This window comes from Pipra filicauda, unplaced genomic scaffold, assembly GCF_003945595.2.
Source record: "Pipra filicauda isolate LSUMZ 115617 unplaced genomic scaffold, ASM394559v2 scaffold287_size946512_pilon, whole genome shotgun sequence".
Taxonomy (NCBI): Eukaryota; Metazoa; Chordata; class Aves; order Passeriformes; family Pipridae; genus Pipra; species Pipra filicauda.
Window position 1 is genome coordinate 321,404 of NW_024104406.1, and position 17,368 is coordinate 338,771.

Below are 17,368 nucleotides of genomic sequence, written 5' to 3' on the forward strand. Positions count from 1 at the left end.
AATAACACATCCAGGCTCTGCTGTGATTTCCCAGGGGCAGAACATACTGGTGGGAGATCCCAGGAGAAAAGGAGATGAGTGGAGGGGCTCAAATGGGAAGGTTCATCTGTGGCTTTGCCAAAAGGCAGGATGACACAGTGAGGAATTGTTCCTTGGTTGGAACCTGCCATTGCTGGGGGAGCTGTGTCCTGCCCCTCCAAAACACCCTAAACCACGTGCCTGACCTTTCCAGGCAAAAGGCTTCACTCTGCTCTGGGTGGGATGGGAACCATGATGAGCTTTGGGGCTCATGAGCAGCCTGGGGGTGAAGCCCCCTGGTTGTTCTGGATCAGGCAGAGCTGAGCAAAGCCCAGTTTCAGGCCTCACGTTCTCAGCCTTAAAGGTCACTGTTGCTCTTGAGTCAGGAACCACAAGGCTTCGTGTGTCTCCTCTTAAGCCTTGTGTGCACTGACCTGCCTTTTGGAGAGTAGCTGGAAAGGTGAGTTGTTGCTTGCCTTGTATAAAAAGATGCTTTGAAAACAAAGACAAGCTTGAGAAATTTGTTTGTCCCTGTACCTTATGCTAAAATCCTGCTTAAACACTGCAGGCTTTCCATGTTAAGTAATAAGGAAATAAATGTGATTTTAGGCTATGCAACATTTTAAATGAAAATAGGTGGAGGACTGAGGGAGAAAAATGGGAGGAGACATCAAATGGGCCTTGTGGAAACTTCAAATTTAGATGTCATGTTCTTAATATATTATTCTCCCCTTTTAAATGTAGTTGCTGTGCTGGCTGGAGGTACAACTCAGAGTTGACAGGCCTTTCCTCTTGCTGGGGGTACATGTGCTGCCTGGGAAGCAGCTCTCTGGCTCCTGACAGCAACTACACAAAGCACACTAATACTTCTGAGCTTGTAGCTCAAATAAAATGTTAAAAATAGTAGTGGCCCAGTTGTTAGAAGAGCAGATTTTTAGCTGGACCAGTGAGAAGTGGCGGGTGAGCAGGGTTGTCTCTGATGTTGATGTTAAGTCAAGACTCATCAGAGGGGAACCTCTGTTTCTTTGCCACACATAAAAGTTGGAGCCTGTAGGAAAAGGCTGTAGTGTCTGTGTCTAAAAGGTGACTGAAATCTGTTTTGAAGCTGTTTTAGTTGATGTGAATTACGAATTCTAGGATTATGTTTATGTTCAGTGCCTAACCTAAAATCTCGACTTTGAAAATCCTCTTGCAATGCTAATTTTTTTTTCCACATAAAATCTGTATTTTTTTTTTCCTGAGTTCCCCTTTCAGCCCATGGAAAGCTGAGAGTTTGGAGTTGTTAAGAAGTTTTGCAGTGTACAGTTATTACAGGAAAGTCAGAGTCTTGAATATTCCCCCTCTCGTGGGGTCACTGCAGGTGGTATTTGTCTACAGGGTGTCTGTAGCTCCAGTCATCTCCAAAGAACTGTGGGCTGAGGTTTTGGGAAGCAAAATGAGGCATTGGATGCTCTCACCCTGCAAGTTTGAAAACTTCAGGGAGATATTTTACCCACTCTGTGTCCCCAACAAGCAGTGCTGAGTCCCAGCAGTTGTTTTGGGTGAAACCCTTCCTGGTAAGACAGGAATGAGAGGGTCATGGCTTTGCCTCTCTCCTCTCTTGCATCCCACCCTCAGGTTCCTTGGAGGGCCAGGCTGCAGGGTGGGGATGTCTTTGGGAACACCCTGCTGTTGTCCAGACTGTGGGTGATGAGCACACATGGGGTGACACCAGGGCTGCCTCAGGAGCCCCTGCTCCCCTTGCACTCAGGGTTTTATGTCACCCCTTTTGCTTGGCTCCCTTGACATCTGCTGTCAGCTGAGCCAAAAATAATTGGGAACTCCCTCAAAGTAAAGAAAAGAGTCAAGAGACTCTGAATTCCTTGCAGCCCGGGAGGAAGTGTGGTGGCTGCCTTTCTGTGGGCATTTAGCAAACCTTTTCCCTGCCTGAAGTAATCAGAACAAGCCTTAAATGAAGATGTTTTGTGTTCTGTGGTGGTTCCTCGTGTGTGCCTGCTGCAGGAGTGCTGGGTTCATTAAGGGGTGATCCCCTTGTCTGTGCTTGCTTCTCATCACATGTGGAGAAGCCTCAATTCTGGGAAAAGTCAGTGCTGTCTTTGGGATGGTTGCATGCTGTGGCATCCCAAAAGTTACAGCTGTTGGTACTTGTCAGTGATAATCCTGCAGCTCCAGGGGATGTCACTTGGGCGCAGCAGCATCTGTGGAGCATCAGATCCCTCGTTAGCTGGCTCAGGGAAGGTTCAGGAATTGGAAGGTCTCTTTGTTCAGCCTGGTGTACCTGGCACCACGCAGGTGTTGGCCTCCTCTCTGATTTTTTTGTTGGTTTTGTTGGGGTGGTTGTCTGTGTTTCAGGTGCTCAGCTCACTTCAGTGACTGCTCAGGTCAGACTGATCCGTGTTGCTGCTCACAGGTTCCAGCCTGTGCTGGTGGCAGGAGCCAGACCAGTGTGAATCACAGCCTGGGAGCCCGTGGGAAGGAGGTGCTGACAGGCACCTTCCCTCAGCAAAACCCAGCTGATACACCCGTGTGGGAGGGACAAAATAAATCTGTGATGGTCAAGGAGGCGGTTTGGGAAGAATATTTTCTTAAAATGGACACCCCTTTCCTCAGTTACCACCATCCTGCTGCTGTTTCAGGCTGTTCTGCAGAGGATTCCGGGTCCTTTCCTCTGTGGAGTTTCATGCAGGTTGATGGTATCTCAGGGTGGAGTTCTGGTTTTATCTCACTGGCTGAGAAGATGATGGTTTGAAAAGCTAAGCCAGCAAATATTACCTTATAGTGGTACAAGTGAAGTGTTTTAAATACAGTTTTCCTTGCCCCTGGCTCTGGGTATAAAATAACTTTAAGCTGACCGAAGTACCTTAATTCCAGTGTTTCCTCAGCAGTGTTTGCTTCTCCACCCCTTGTGTAACCACTGAGTCCCAGATGGAATCTTGATACACACTGTGCAGATGATGCAGACAAGGATGGAGTTGTCCTTGTTGCTGTCTGTGACAGCTGATCATTATTGAGTTCTATTTAGCAGTTTACACCTGCCAATTAGGATCCCTAGTGTCTTCATCTGATGAGCATCTGGATTTCAGGAGGAAGTTTCCTAAGGAGGTCTGGGATTTTGGGCAGCACCCACATGTGTCAAGTGGAAAAAAAAATGAGGAATGAAGACTGTATAATAATCCTATCACTGTGACCTGTTTAGTGTTGCATTTATTTGACTGATTTCCAGAGTCAAACAGGAGAGAGCTCTGTGTACACTCCTAAAAAACAAGGATAAATTGAAATGGGCAAGCAGGATGGAAACATGGGCCACACCTTTCCTTACTGCTGGGGTTGGGGATTAGAGCCTGGCTTTGGAAGCATGACTAAAGCTGCCTGGGCAATGTTCTGTAGTGGTGATGATGCAAAATAAATAGTGTCTCAAGTTTGGTGTGGGGGTGAGAGATGTGATGGGTGAACTGCACAGTACTAAGGAGATTGAAATTATGGAGTGAATCCATGTGATAAAATGATCCAATGCCTGGTGTTCTCTGTCATTGCAGTACTTTACTGGCCTAGAGTGTGGACACAAGTTCTGTATGCAGTGCTGGAGTGAATATTTAACTACCAAAATAATGGAGGAAGGCATGGGACAGGTAAAATGTCAACTTACCTCGTGGCTTATTTCTGGAAATTCTGGGTGTTGGAGAGGAGGAGGAAAGAAAAGGGAGAGTCTTCCCTAGTAAAGTTTAAAAAATCCAGAAGAGCAACCCAGAGAAAACCCAGCCCCCAAAGGTTTGGGGGCCGTAGCCTCTGCCACAGGTGGATCTGGAGGGAACTCCATGGGGTTGGTGCAGGTGGGGGGAGGAATCTTGCACAGGGCCACACCTGGGATGTGTTGGGAGAGCTAAAGCACTCTGATTGCTATGGATTGTGGTGAAGTCTGTTGCCTTGGAATTCTCTGTGAAGTAAACACAGGATAAACACTGTTCCTCCCATGCCCTTTTTGTGTTTTTCAGACCATTTCATGCCCTGCCCATGGCTGTGATATCTTAGTGGATGACAATACAGTTATGTGAGTACGCTCAGTTCCTACCTCTTGGCTTTCCTCTCTTTGCATTTTGTTACTCATGTGCTGTTAAGATGTGTTCAAATGCTAGTAACAGATTGCACCCAGGCTTTCAGACAGCAGAGAGGTCTGTCTTGGATGGTCTGTTTTGATATTGGGATGTCTCTTGACTTTCTGTGTGGCTCTGAAAAACCCACGTGGCAGCACTGGGAGAGGAAAGACTCCCTGACCAGTTTGGTCATGAGAGCAGAATTTCCAAACCCAGTTTAACTGCTTTGTGCATTTTGTTTCCTTTGTTTCATGCAGGAATTTGGGCCTTCCTTCCCAGGCCAACCCACTGATTCCCCAAGTCCTGTAGCTGTAGGTGATGGGTGAGTCAGAGGACACGAGTTGTAGAGGCAGGTGTAGGGTGTGTTTTATGCCCCTGATAGGAAGCAAGGTACCCTCAAACACCAGATTTGGTTAAGCTGGTGTGTGAGCCTGTGTCACTGGAGTTATTAAGTTATCCAGCTGTAGGATGACTGCTCACATGTGGTGGAGCAGTGAATTCCACGAGCTTCCTTCTCTTTTATATTGGAGGAGGTTATTGAATGAGTAATATCCTTCGTAATTCTGAACCTTCATTAAGTTCATTTTAATTCTTCTTGCTAAAAAGCATCTCAATGGGGGTTTATTCTGTTACCTTATTCTTTCCTTCCTGAAGCCTGACTCACTCATTGATATTAATTTGCTGGGGTTTATTATCAGTTGCTTTCAGGGTAGTGATTTTTCCCAATCCCTCTGCAGTAGTGGCTCTCAGTTAGTCATGGAGTGTAGGCTGGATGGAAGTGGAAGGAGCTGAAGTGCTTTCCTGCCCTGTTGAGGGGCTGGTTTGTAGAGTTCAGTGTGTGGAAACTGAGTTGAAGTTGGCATATCTTGAGTAACTCGATTGAGATTTTTGTTTACCAGAGTTTGAACTTCAACTTGAGGTGTCGAATGCTCTCAGCAGGAAGCTTTTTGAGTATTTTCTTCATTGCAACAGTTGGAATGAGCTGTTCAAATAGTGCATATGAAGCAGAGTGGCTGAAATCACTGGAGGCCGTGGTGGCAGCAGCAAGGAAAGGATGGGAGAAGAGGAGAGCAGTGCCATGGGATTCCCCCTTGCCTGGAGGTGGCAGAGACAGGAGGCCTGGGATAGGGAAAGGGCTCTGGGTCCTGAAGGTCTCTTTGTCTAAGTAACACTATAAACATTTTCTAGAGGTAACAATCCACCTTTCCCTGATCTTACCTGGATTTCAGGGGGAGGAAGGTGCGTTTTTTTGCCGAAGTCTCATGCTTCCTTTAAAAGCCAAGGTGGACAACTGGCAGTCTTAGGAAATAGCATGAATAAAAATGTAAGGAATCCCAAGTGGAATCAGCATCCATTTCTGTGTCCTTAGTTATTCTCTTTTTAGGTCTTTTCCTTCTTACAAAGTCTCCAGCTTTCCAAGCTACAGAAACCTAGGATTAACATGCCATGTGTAGGGACATCAGTCTTCATCCATCAGAACACTGATGTAGATGGGCCAAGTTGTTCCTTTGCTCCCTTCTCGGGACTTGCCCTCACCTCCAAGTTGGATTATCTCCATATGAGTCCAAACTTGGCAATTCAGGTGACTTTCCTGGATTTGTGAGTATTTGGCCAGCTCAGAATCCTCTTTCCTTGTTGAACTAGAGTGGGAAGGTTGAAGGGAGGGTCTCTTCCAGGACCTCCAGCCTGGCTGGGGGTGATCCGTGGCTATCCCTCACTCACCTTTGCTCGTGCCACTAGGAATTGCTTTCACCCCCTTGCCAAGTTGTTAACTGCATTAATGAGCAAGGTAGGCTGCCCTCATTTCTGCCCTGGTTGACTCTGCAACCAGCCCACTCAGTGGGAATGGATGGATTTTGGGTTCCTGTTTGGAAGTCATAGGGAGTTCTGCTTCACTTCTAATTTATGGTCTGATAAAGGATTGTTCCCATCTTTGGATGAGGTTTTGAGTTTGTGTAGTTCCAAACTAAGCTCAAAGTTATAAAGGCTGCCTTTTCAAGAGTTTGTTGTTCCCACCTGGCTTTTTTGGTGAAGTTGCTTCTTTTCGAGCTTTGCTCACAGAGGAATGTACCCCAAAATATGATTTCTGGGCACTGGGCAGGGATTTCATCTTTTAATTTGTCTAGTTTCCTTTATGATTTGGCAAAAGACAGTCATATTCCAAGCAAAGTTCTTGAAAGTCTTGACCTGAGTGGTGCTGTAGTTCCTGGAGCAGGTGAGGTTGTTGACGTGGGGCAATCAAAACATTTTGATAAGCAAAAACCAATGGATTGTGTGCTCTTTGTGCTCTGCTTAGTCATGGCAGGACTATTCATTTAAATTCCAGTTCCTGATATATTCTGATAACATAATAAATTTTTGAAGTGACATTTACTATGTCTACAAGCCCAAGTATGGGGTAAAAAAGTGAAATTTATAATTTGTATGAAATTAAAATGTGGGTTTTTCTATTTTTCACTAAGTTGAACTCCAGAATTGCGGGCTTGCCATGGACACAGGGCTGAAGAGATGCTTTGTCAGCTGATTTGTTTTATTTTAGCCCTGGGAACTGAGCTGCCACGTGCTGTGTTTTATGTAATAACCAGCGTGTGGTTTGGTGAGGAGCTCCCCAGGCTGCCCAGGGCTGGGATTTATGCAACATCCCTAACGAGCATTGGCAGGATAACGTGCAGGAGTACCCTTGGGTTGGGCTGCACCTGGAATGGATAACCCAGTAATTCCAGTGTTTATGGCCTGTAGAAGGCTTGTGTTCCACAGGAGGATTTAAACCAGAAACACCACAAAGGGCGTATTAGTCCAGCTTTGTATTCAGATATGGGGAAGACACTTCAGTCGTATCTAAAAGACATTTATAAAGGTGCTCAGCTATCCATAATTAAAGTATTTTGGATGTATTTAGACTGGGCAGTCTGCAAATGCCACCTGAGTTGGTGTGCCCAGAAGACAAGTGGTCGCCGTGCTTTTAAAGGGTTCCCATCAGCCTGCTTTTCCTCTCCCCCTTCCAACTGGGAATTAAAGTCCATGTCTGGACTTACAGTCCACATTGTGTATACCCTCAGTGGTGTTGAATTCAAATCAACTTCGTTTTTATGGTAAATAGGTTAAAACACCAATAAATTTTTCACCTGAAGCCGTGGCATTCCAGTGAAACCCAGATAACTTGAGGTTTCCCAAAGTTATGAACCACACAGCGGTTGTTCGGAGCTGTTTAAAGGGATTTACCACAAAATGTGCATGTTTTATGTAAATGAACTGTTTACATTATTTGCTTTGTTTCTTGGGCTCTTCAGGAAAGTATTTTAAAATAAAAATCCTCACAGCAAGAGGTTCAGTTCTTTTGAAATGCATGAGCTTTCTGTTTTTGAAGCTTATATATATATATATAAAATACAGTGCATGTAGTTTTCATAATAATAAGTGATCTAACAAGTGAGTGGAGATCAGGAAGTACAAAAGGTAACTGCAAATGTAGAAGGATGAATCAAACCCATTTCTCTGTCTTAACTTATTGGATATGTATGGAAAAAATGAGTTTTCTACTACAATTTTTCTGTTTTTTCTGTTCCCACAGGCGTCTGATCACAGATTCCAAGGTTAAATTAAAGTACCAGCATCTAATAACCAATAGTTTTGTAGAGGTGAGTTTTTATTTGAAATTTTTAATGATTTCTAGGGTGGTTCTGTCTTGCATATGTACCAAACCAGAGACTTGAGGCTATTTTATAACCACAGAGCAGGTTTTTTTGCATAATCTCTAATCAAGTGTGACTACAGAGATTGTTTTGTAGCCCTTTGGGTTACAGGGATAGTTGTAGGAAAAGATTAAAAAACCTTTATGACAAAAGACCTAGAGATGAAGAGAATGCAAGAGCTGTTGTTTAGTATACAGGTTCTGAGGAGCACTTAATATTTACAGTTCTTCAGTGTTCCCTGAGATACCTGAGGCTGAAAACCAGGAAACACGGCCCTGAAAGAGAACACACCTTAAACATTTGCCATTAGAAGTAAAGCTGCAAAACTGTTTTTGGCAAAAGCAAAAATAAAACGTGGAGAAAGCAAAATAAAGGTGGAGAAAGGTGCTTTGGAAGGCTTTCCATTATCCCAGCTGTGTGTGTTCAGATTCACTGTTGGGGACAGGATAGGAAGTTACTGGGCTCAAGTTTGAAGCCACTGCCCTCTGTTTGAAGTGATGTTTGTGGTGGGTTTGGGTTTCATCTTTTCAAATGGTTGAAGCCATGGCAAAGGGGTGCAGGGCAGGAGGTGTCCCAGTGCACATCCCTGTCCCATCCTGTGGGTTTTGTGCTCTGTCCTGCAGTGTAATCGACTGTTAAAGTGGTGTCCTGCCCCCGACTGCCACCACGTCGTCAAAGTCCAATATCCTGACGCCAAACCCGTGCGCTGCAAATGTGGGCGTCAGTTCTGGTAAGAACAGCCAGGAAAAGACCTTGGTGCTGCTCTGTACTTACTGCCTTGAAAGTGTGATAGTGTGCATTCATGGAATGCCAGACTGGTTTGGGTTGGAAAGGGACCTGAAAGGTGATCCAATCCCACCCTGTGCCCCGAGCAGGGACACCTTCCACTAGACCAGATAGCTCCAAGCCCCGTCCATCCTGACCTTGGACACTTCCAGGGATGGGGCAGCCACAGCTTCTCTGGGCAGCCTGTGCCAGGGCCTCCCCACCCTCACAAGGAAGGATTTCTCCCCAATATCCCATCTAACCCTGCTTTCTGTCAGTTTGAAGCTATTCCCCCCCCCTTGTCCTATGCTATTTTGAGGGATTTAATGCTGGAGGGCAGTGTAGGCTTAGATATTTCCTTAGGACTGGTTCTGGTCTCTCATTAGAACAACTCAGAAGAAAACTTCCCCTGTTTAATTAAAAGTACAATTACCTGCCCTGTTTGCTTACTTTCCCCCTTTCCTTCCCTCACAGCTTTAACTGCGGTGAAAACTGGCATGATCCTGTTAAATGCAAGGTGAGCACATCAAAGTTCTTTTCTAAATGTATGACTTGGAAGTTTAAAGTCAGTTTGTGTGCAGGACTTAGAAATGAAGCCCAAGCTTGGCCTACCATAGAATATCCTGAGTTGGAAGGGACCCACAAGGATCCTTGAGTCCAACTCTTGTTCCCATCAGGAAGCAGAGTAGCTCAGCTGTTAGGACCACAGGGGGCAAAGAACCACTTAAATCATACTGGGGGCCTTTCCTGCCATGCTGAGAGCCTCAGAGTTGGACCTTGTGAAGGAAAGGTGCCTTAGCCAGGTGGGAAATGTGTGGAGGAGGAGGAGGCTGTTCCACCTGTGACCCTCTGCAGAGGGAGGAATATGCTTTTTGGACAAGGAGCATTCCTGTAGGAGGTGTTTCTGTCGGTGTTTGCTGCTTTGTCAGGCGTGTGATCTGTTGTACCGAAGGAATTAGTTTGGTCCTGGACCTGCTGCAGTGCCCTGAGCTGTAGAACTGCTTGTGGAGCTGTCAGAAACTGTAACCAAGCCTGGGATGCTGTGACCTGTGCAGAGCTCAGGGACAGATGTGTTCCATGCCTTGGGGACAGAGGACTTTGCCTTCCTAGGGACACAAAACCTGCCCTGGGAGAGAGGAGGGGAACCCCAGCAAAGGTTCAGCAGGATTTAGTTGGTCTTTCCAGGCTGGATGCGGTCAGGTTGTTATCTAGCAGATGCAAGCAGTGTTTTGCTTTTGTGACTTTGATAAAGCCATGTTCTCACTAAGGTTTAAAAAAGAAATGAGCATGAGGCAAGCATTGCAAGCCTGAGATAAAACCTGGCTGATGTGAAGCTCGGCATCACAGAGGGTCTGACAGCAGTTTTGGCACATCACTGTTAAGAGACTGGTTTGGTTTGGAAAGGACCTGAAAGGTGATCCAATCCCACTCCTCTGCCATAGGCAGGGACAGCTTCCACTGGGTATTCCAAGCCCCATCCAACCTGGCTTTGGATGCTTCCAAGGATGGGGCGGCCACAGCTTCTCTGGGCAACCTGTGTCAGGGCCTTACCACCCTCACAGGGAAGAATTCCTTCCCAATATCCTATCTAACCCTGCCCTCTGTCACTTTGAATCCATTCCCCCTTGTCCTGTCACTCCAGGCCCTTCAGAATAGTCTCTCTCCATCTTTCTTGTCACCTCCCTTCAGGTTCTGGAAGGTCAAAATTAGGTCACCTCGGAACCCAAATGTCCTTACTATTTCAGAGGCCACCACGAAGTTTGTGTTGATTCAACTGGAGAGCAGTAATGAGTTTGCAGAAGTGTTTGTGAGGGTGCTCGTGCTTGCTGGATCAGGACGGTGCTGCAGGAACTGTCTGCACCTAAATTAGCTGCTGTTTGCACAGTTTCCCAGCACTTACCCCCCCTATTCCCATGTGGCTGTGTGTACCTTTCCTTAATGCAAGCAGGTGCCTTGGGAACATTTCCAGTTCCTCTATTTAGACTTAACTCTGTTCTTTCACCATTTTTCTGACAGTGGTTAAAGAAATGGATTAAGAAGTGTGATGATGACAGTGAAACTTCTAATTGGATTGCAGCCAACACAAAGGTGAGGGGGTTTCTCATGTTTTATATATAGATTTTTATATAGATATATCAAGCAAATTCCTCTGCACTAGGATTTTTTTTCTCTTCCATGCTAAGAGCAAGCCTTAAAATGTACAGTACACTCAAGTGCTCTTGTTTGAAGAGCAAACAGGTGAGTTCCTTCAGGTTCAGTGGCGTTTGCTCTCGGAAGAAAGAGTTAATTGGAGAGCCAAAGCTTGAGATTTAGGTGTTTGGGCTCCTGTCTGGCACCAGTGGCTTCCCTAAGCAAGCCTGTACCTCGCTCCATGTGTGCAACATGTTCCCACCACCCGTGCTGGTTTTGCTGGGATCACTTACATCTGCCTCTGAATCCCAGGGGTTGGCCTCCGGAGTGGTTCATTTCCTCTGGGCAGCATTCCAGGTCTGGACTGGCAGAACAGCTGGTTGAGATTTTATTATGTAAATGTCTTCATCCTAGTTAGCCCAACTTTTGCCTGAAACTTCAGGGTTTGATGATTTTGGGATGAATAAAAGCCAGGGTTGGTGTGGTGGCAAGGAGACAAAAGCAGCAGATGCCCTGGGGGGTGAGGATCAAGCCGGGGGCTCCTGGCTGGAGCCTGAGGGTGGAGGAAGGTGGGGAGGGAGTGAGGAAATGGCTGCTTTGTTTTCTTAGCTCTGTTGTGTAACTGGTTAATGGCATTGTTTGCAGCAGCCTCGCTGCTTTCTGGGGCTGCCTGCCTGGTTTTCATTGAACTGGAATGTTGCATTATGGTGAAAGAGAAACACCCATCCTGCAGTTAGAATCAGGCTGGAATTGGGCAGTGTCCCGTGGGCTGAGGGCTGTGTGTCCCTGCTTGGAGCCTGCACATTGACAACAAAGGGAATTTGCCTTTGTTTGAGTGTGTCCTATCATGGCTCGAGAACTGAACTAGATTTGATCAGAGTTTGTTGGTCTTCAGGTCCTGTTCCTATTAAACCTGAGGAAGAGCAGCCAATAGCTTGGAAGAGGCTGAGTGTAAGCACTGCTAGCCTTGGGTATCAAACATTTGGGACATTGGAACAGTCACAGCCGTATTTTGCCTGTCAAAGCCCTCAGGATCTGTTGCTGCCCCTCAGGGGGAGGATCTTGGGGTTTCCCATCCTGTACCTGACACTGCCTTGGGAATAATAAGATTTTTTGGGAGGGCAACACCCATCAGGAGGGTGGCATCTGGCACCAGCCCAGCTTCTCTGTTAGTTCCTGGAGTCTGGTGTGAGCAGCAGAGCTGTTGTCCTTGAACAGCACTGTCCAAGCTACATCTTCCAAGACACTCCTATGTGGAAATACTTTGGAGTGCAGGCTGCAATAGGGAGGAAAAGCCAACTGTCCTGGAGTCTTGTGGTATCCATATCCATTGAATTAGCTGAAGGACAGTGTGACAGTTCTTCTCTCTGAACTGACACTGGATTTGGTTGAGGGGAAAGTTGGCAGGGAGAGTAACCCACCCCTCGTGCTGATCTCTGCCTTCTGTGGGCAGCAGGGTGGGGAAGGTGGGAATCTCACCCTCTGGCTGCTGGGACATGTGCCATGGGGGCTTCAGAGCCCCTGGAGAACTGGATGGGCCCAGAGTCCCCCAGCCAGCACCTCCTCCCGCCTCAGTTCCCGCCGGGCCTTGGCCAGAGCAACGGAGAAACCCAAGGGCGTGTCTGAGAGGAGCACAGTTCCTCCTGGAACCAAGGAAAAGCCTGTCCTGCTGTAGCATGAGTGATAGGCTGGGATGGGAATTGCACAGTTGGAGCACGCATCCATCCGTCCTTTCTCTCTCTCTGTACTTTTCCTAGCAGGAAAACAGGGCAGTCATGCTCGTCGAGGCAGGTCTTGTGCCTGCACAGCTGTTGGCTTCAGGGACTGAGAGTCAGAGCCCAAAGTCTGCGTTGAATTTCTTCATTTTGAAGAACGTAGAAAGGAATCAGGTACCATCAGATGCAAAAATCCCCATTTCCAGTGGGAAAAACTCTCCAAGCGTTTCAGTTGTGACTACGGGCTCCGTTGCTGTTTCTTGCTTTTGGAAAGGGCTTTCTGGAGCCATCCAGGCATGAGGCTGAGCTGCAGCCCTGTCCCATGTGGGCTCCAGTCAGGAAAGGACACTTCCTGTTGTACCAAGATGAAGGTGTAAGAGACAAATACCAATCCTCTGGAATGTGGGCTTGAAATCTGGCTAATCCTCTGCAACCGGAGAATGTGAGATACATTTGTTCCGGCTTGTCCTGGGGGACGGAATGGGAAAGGAAAATTAGGCAATTGTTGTGTTAGAGAATAGAAAAGTGAAACCCAGCTGAATTGGGTTCTGTTCCCAAACTGGAATGATGTGATGCATTTTTGGATGAATTATGTAGAATGGTCTGAATGAAAAACGAGGAGATTTGAGTAGCGAGTTCTGTGGTTTCCGATATAATTTTTTTATCCTTTTGCATTCATTTACTTGCACTTAGGAGACCTAAATTCCTTCTACTTCTACAAAAGATACAGCCCTTGCAGCAGTGTGCTGGAGTAGATGGCTTTTTTCTTAAACTAAGCTACTTTCACATGAGTTCAGCTTAACTAAATTAATTTAAAGTTGAGATAAGGCAATACAAGTTCTTTATCAAGCCTGTAGTTCTCAGTCTTCTTGAAGAACAGGGTTGAATAATCCAAGGATTTGCACATTTCTTTCTTTTCCAGTTTGTTGGACAAAGTTGGTTCTTCAGGAGTTCCTTTCTTGAGTTAAACTGGCAGGTTTCAGATATTTGGGAATAAAGAAACCACAGAGATCCATTACTTCTGTTAAGTGGACATTCAGAGGAGGGCAAACTATAGAAAACTTGGATTTGTGCATTTATTTTGGGCTCTGAAGATGTATCAAGACTGGCTGAAAGTAGCCTAAAAGGAGGAGGGGAAACTGGTTTTAAACCTGAGTGTCAGCGATGTTAATCTCCTAAAGGAAGAAGAACAAAGACTAACGGTGCAGATCTTCACCCAAGGCACTGGGTTTTATTGTTGAAGTTAAATTGGCATTAATGAAAGTTGTTCATCTGATACTAAAAACGCCCCAGCCTTGCTGCTCCTGGCTCCTGGCACATCCCATCGTCACCTTCCGGGCTAGACAGGGCTTGAATGGCTGATGTACAAACCAGGCACGTTTTCTTCCTCCAGAGAAACTATTGGCCCTTTTCTCCTCTGAGCGAGATAAAATGGCACAAACCCAGTTCTCTCCCTTTTCAGGTCACTTTTTAATGTCTGAACACACGCTCCCTCTGTATTTTCTGGAAATCCTACACTTGTTCTGAGGCGTGGAAGCTCTGGCAGCACTCACGATCCTCCCCAGCATTGAACTGTGCTCCTTCGTTTCTCACCGTGCCGGGGTGTGAACAGCATCTTTCCAAAGGTGTCCAAGTGCCATCTTTTCCTCTCGGATGAGCTGGTGTTTCAAATATGTTTAAAAAAGCTTGGCTCTGTGACTCTAGGTGTTGTCAGGGTGTACTACTTTGTGCTAACCTTAATTAAGTTCAGCAGTTTTGGGTTTTGTTGAAAAGCATTAAGAAATCCTGTGGTGTTAGAGAATTCTTTCTCTTCAGGACGGGTTAGAGGTGATGGTGTTGCTGTGAATGTGGCTGGGAGGCTGATGGCCATCAGTGGGAGTTCTGGAGAGGACTAATCTCTTTCACCTGCCCTGAAATAAGAAATGTATTTCTATTTAGCCTCCTGTTTATAAAACAGCAGCTGAGGTTTACGGTGTTTTTTTTAGGACAGAATCAGGATTGTTCTCCTTTGCCAGGTTTGCCCAGACTTTTGTTTCCAAGCACAGCATGAAATTGTTTGGGTGGAACAATGTAAATGAGGTCACTTCTGTGTCCTGGTATGACTGATAATGTGCAGAATACTCTGCAGGTTTAGTAACTTGATTTGCTGGCTGTTATGTTGTTGTGTAGCCGTAATTCTCAAGAAGATCTTCCTTCCCTATCCTCCTTAATCTACAAATCTCTCCCACTTGTTGTGTTGGTGGCTTGAGTAGCTACGATTTTTTTTTTTCGACTGGTGTTCAGCATTTCTTTAGTATGTGCATTTCATGGCTTTAATTTTTAATCATGTTCAACTTCTACACTTTTACACAGCTTTGTGGGTCTGTACTGTGTCACCTCTCTTGCTTGTGCTTTGCTTGACAGGAGCTTGGAAAGGATGGCATTCCCTGTGAGAAAAGGGCTATAATTAGATCACAGAATCATGGAGTGGTTTGGGTTGGAAGGGAACTTGAAGCCCATCTTGTTCCACCCCCTGCCATGGGCAGGGACACCTTCCACTATCCCAGCTTGCTCCAAGACCTGTCCAACCTGGCCTTCAACACTTGCAGGGATGGGACAGCCACAGCTTCTCTGGGCAACCTGTGCCAGGGCCTCCCCAGCCTCACAGGGAAGAATTCCTTCCCAGTATCCCATCTAACCCTGCCCTGTGTCAGTGGGAAGCCATTCCCCCTTGATCTGTCCCTCCAGGCCCTTGTCCCAAGTCCCTCTCCAGCTCTTGGAGCTCCTTTAGGCACTGGAAGGGTCTTTTTGTCCTAGTTTGCATCCCAGAGCTTGAAGCCCTGAGCACTAAGGACACCCTGGAAAACTTGGTCCCACCTCAAAGCCAGAGGGCAGAACTTCTGTGCTCCTGATTGAACCTCGCTGGGAGCGAGGTGGCCCCACACCCTGGTGGTGTGGACGTGCCCCATGGCACCTCTCTAGCTTGGCAGGTCATCTGGGAACCGTTCCTCCCTGTGTTCCAGCTGTGGGATTTTGCTGAGCAGGAGGGATCCCAGCAACTGTTTGGATGAGCCATGTCTCCCACCGCGGACGTCGGCACCTCGTCAGATGGGATGTGCCTGGAAGAGCTGCACAGCTCTGCGACCACCGTCTGCTCTGAAAACCACCCGTGGCTCTGTGTCCTGGGGCCATCGTGGGGGGATGAGGGCAGTGCCACTGTCTGTACCTGTTAGCCACAGGCACCTTGGCTGAGCAGCATATGGAGCAGGGATCCTCTCAGCCGGGAAGGATATTGTTGGGATAAACCTGAATCTGAGTCTTGACTTGTTGGTGCAGGATTGGTAGAGGGAAGAGGGCTGCCTGCAAAAGGAAAATAGGTGCTGCACTGGGTGCTCTGATCAAAGGAGATGGTATTTTGACTGTGAAGTTCACAGAACTGCAGTGACTAATTGGGAAAAAGCTTTCCTGGCTGAGTATCCATCCTGTGGAGGGTCCTAGGGGACAGCTCGGTGTTGTGCCCCCGAGAGGGCCAGCATAGGAGCTACTGTGCTTCACTTAGTTTGTAGTACAGTTACTCTGTAGGACAAACACAGATGACCAGGAGGAGGCAGGCCTGGAAAAAAACCCTTTATGTGCTTGGTTGCTGCTTGAACCCTTTGGTTCGGTGTGTAAATTCTCCTGTCCCAGACAATACGAACAGGCAAACTCTGCGGAAAAGCAGTAATAGTTGGGACACTCAGAGTGGGATAACAGGAACCTCTTGGATTGTGTCCTGTGTAAAAATAGCAGTTCTTGAGTGACTGTGTGAGTTGGTTTCTCCCTTTACCTGAGAGTTTCTCTGAACACCAGCATAGGAACTGGTTGCTCTGATCAGCAAAGATGTGCTCCAAGCTGGGGAGGGGGTTTTACAAGCTTCTGACCCAAAAGCTGCAGCTGAATTTACAGGTGTGTGTATTATCTGTTTGGATATATTTGTTACTGCCTTGTAGTTCAAAACTGGCTTCTGCAAAAACTCCATGAAGGCTGGTGTGGTTGTGGGATGAGCTGATCTGGCCTAAATTGGTTTTATTGTTGGTGTTTTTTCCTCTGCATTTGCTGCTTTCTTGATTTGTTGATTTCTAAGCTCATCGAGACTGTGATATTGGTGTTATAAAAAAATCCCAAACTATTCCCCAGATATTTCCCAGTGCACTGCTGCTCTTTGAGATCCTCACATTTGTCAAAGGCCTCTCACCCGAAAGGGAAACCCTGTGTGAGCTTTTGTGGAAAAGTCTTCAGTGAGGTGTCACATGAAGGGGAAAAAAGGGACCTGATGGGAAACGCGGAAAACACCTCAGGAGGAGAAGTGTCTTTTTAGCTGACAGCAGGTTCTTTGAAGCACACTAGATTCTTGCTGCATGTTTTCAGATCCTTTCTGGATGGCATTTTACAGCTGCAGGTGTCTCGGATCGGTAACAGCGTGATACCAGCTCAGTCTGAGCGTGGCGTGGACCAGACACTCGGTGGTGAGGAAAGCCAGACGCTTCCCTGGGCTGTTCCAGACCACTGCTGCTGCTGGGATTTTTGGGGAAGGTCATGAAGTGACCCATCCAGTGTACCACTGTGAGAGCAGCAAAGATAAAATGTGTTATTCCTTATTTTTGCTATCTAGCTGCTCCAGTTTTGGAAGTATTTTAAGGCCTGACTCGGAAGAGGATCTTGATGTTCAAAGGGAAGAATTAAATCATGTATTTCACTTGATGTGCTCTCTCTTGCTGCCATGGAAACCCTTCCAAGTTGCCAGGCTGTTGTGGGTCCCGTGCTTGCCCTGCTAATGGTGCTCTCTGTCCTGTGGACAGGAATGCCCGAAATGCCACGTCACCATCGAGAAGGACGGGGGCTGCAACCACATGGTCTGTCGGAACCAGAACTGCAAGGCGGAGTTCTGCTGGGTGTGTCTGGGCCCCTGGGAGCCCCACGGATCTGCCTGGTGAGTTCG

The 17,368-nt window shown here is 46.8% G+C and overlaps 1 protein-coding gene across 7 annotated transcripts in view; it reads left to right on the plus strand.

Moving 5' to 3' along the window:
- ARIH1 (ariadne RBR E3 ubiquitin protein ligase 1) overlaps positions 1–17,368 on the plus strand; it is a 52,064-nt gene that overhangs the window by 28,608 nt on the left and 6,088 nt on the right. For 2 of the 7 annotated variants that reach the window (XM_027723807.2, XM_027723822.2), the window contains exons 4-11: positions 3,555–3,647; positions 4,011–4,066; positions 7,681–7,747; positions 8,425–8,531; positions 9,041–9,083; positions 10,583–10,654; positions 12,454–12,585; positions 17,229–17,359. In XM_027723807.2, coding sequence (XP_027579608.1) covers positions 3,555–3,647; positions 4,011–4,066; positions 7,681–7,747; positions 8,425–8,531; positions 9,041–9,083; positions 10,583–10,654; positions 12,454–12,585; positions 17,229–17,359 — 701 coding nt within the window. The remainder of the gene's footprint in view (positions 1–3,554; positions 3,648–4,010; positions 4,067–7,680; positions 7,748–8,424; positions 8,532–9,040; positions 9,084–10,582; positions 10,655–12,453; positions 12,586–17,228; positions 17,360–17,368) is intronic. The other 5 variants (XM_027723832.2, XM_027723840.2, XM_027723815.2 and 2 more) reach the window with 4 other exon arrangements.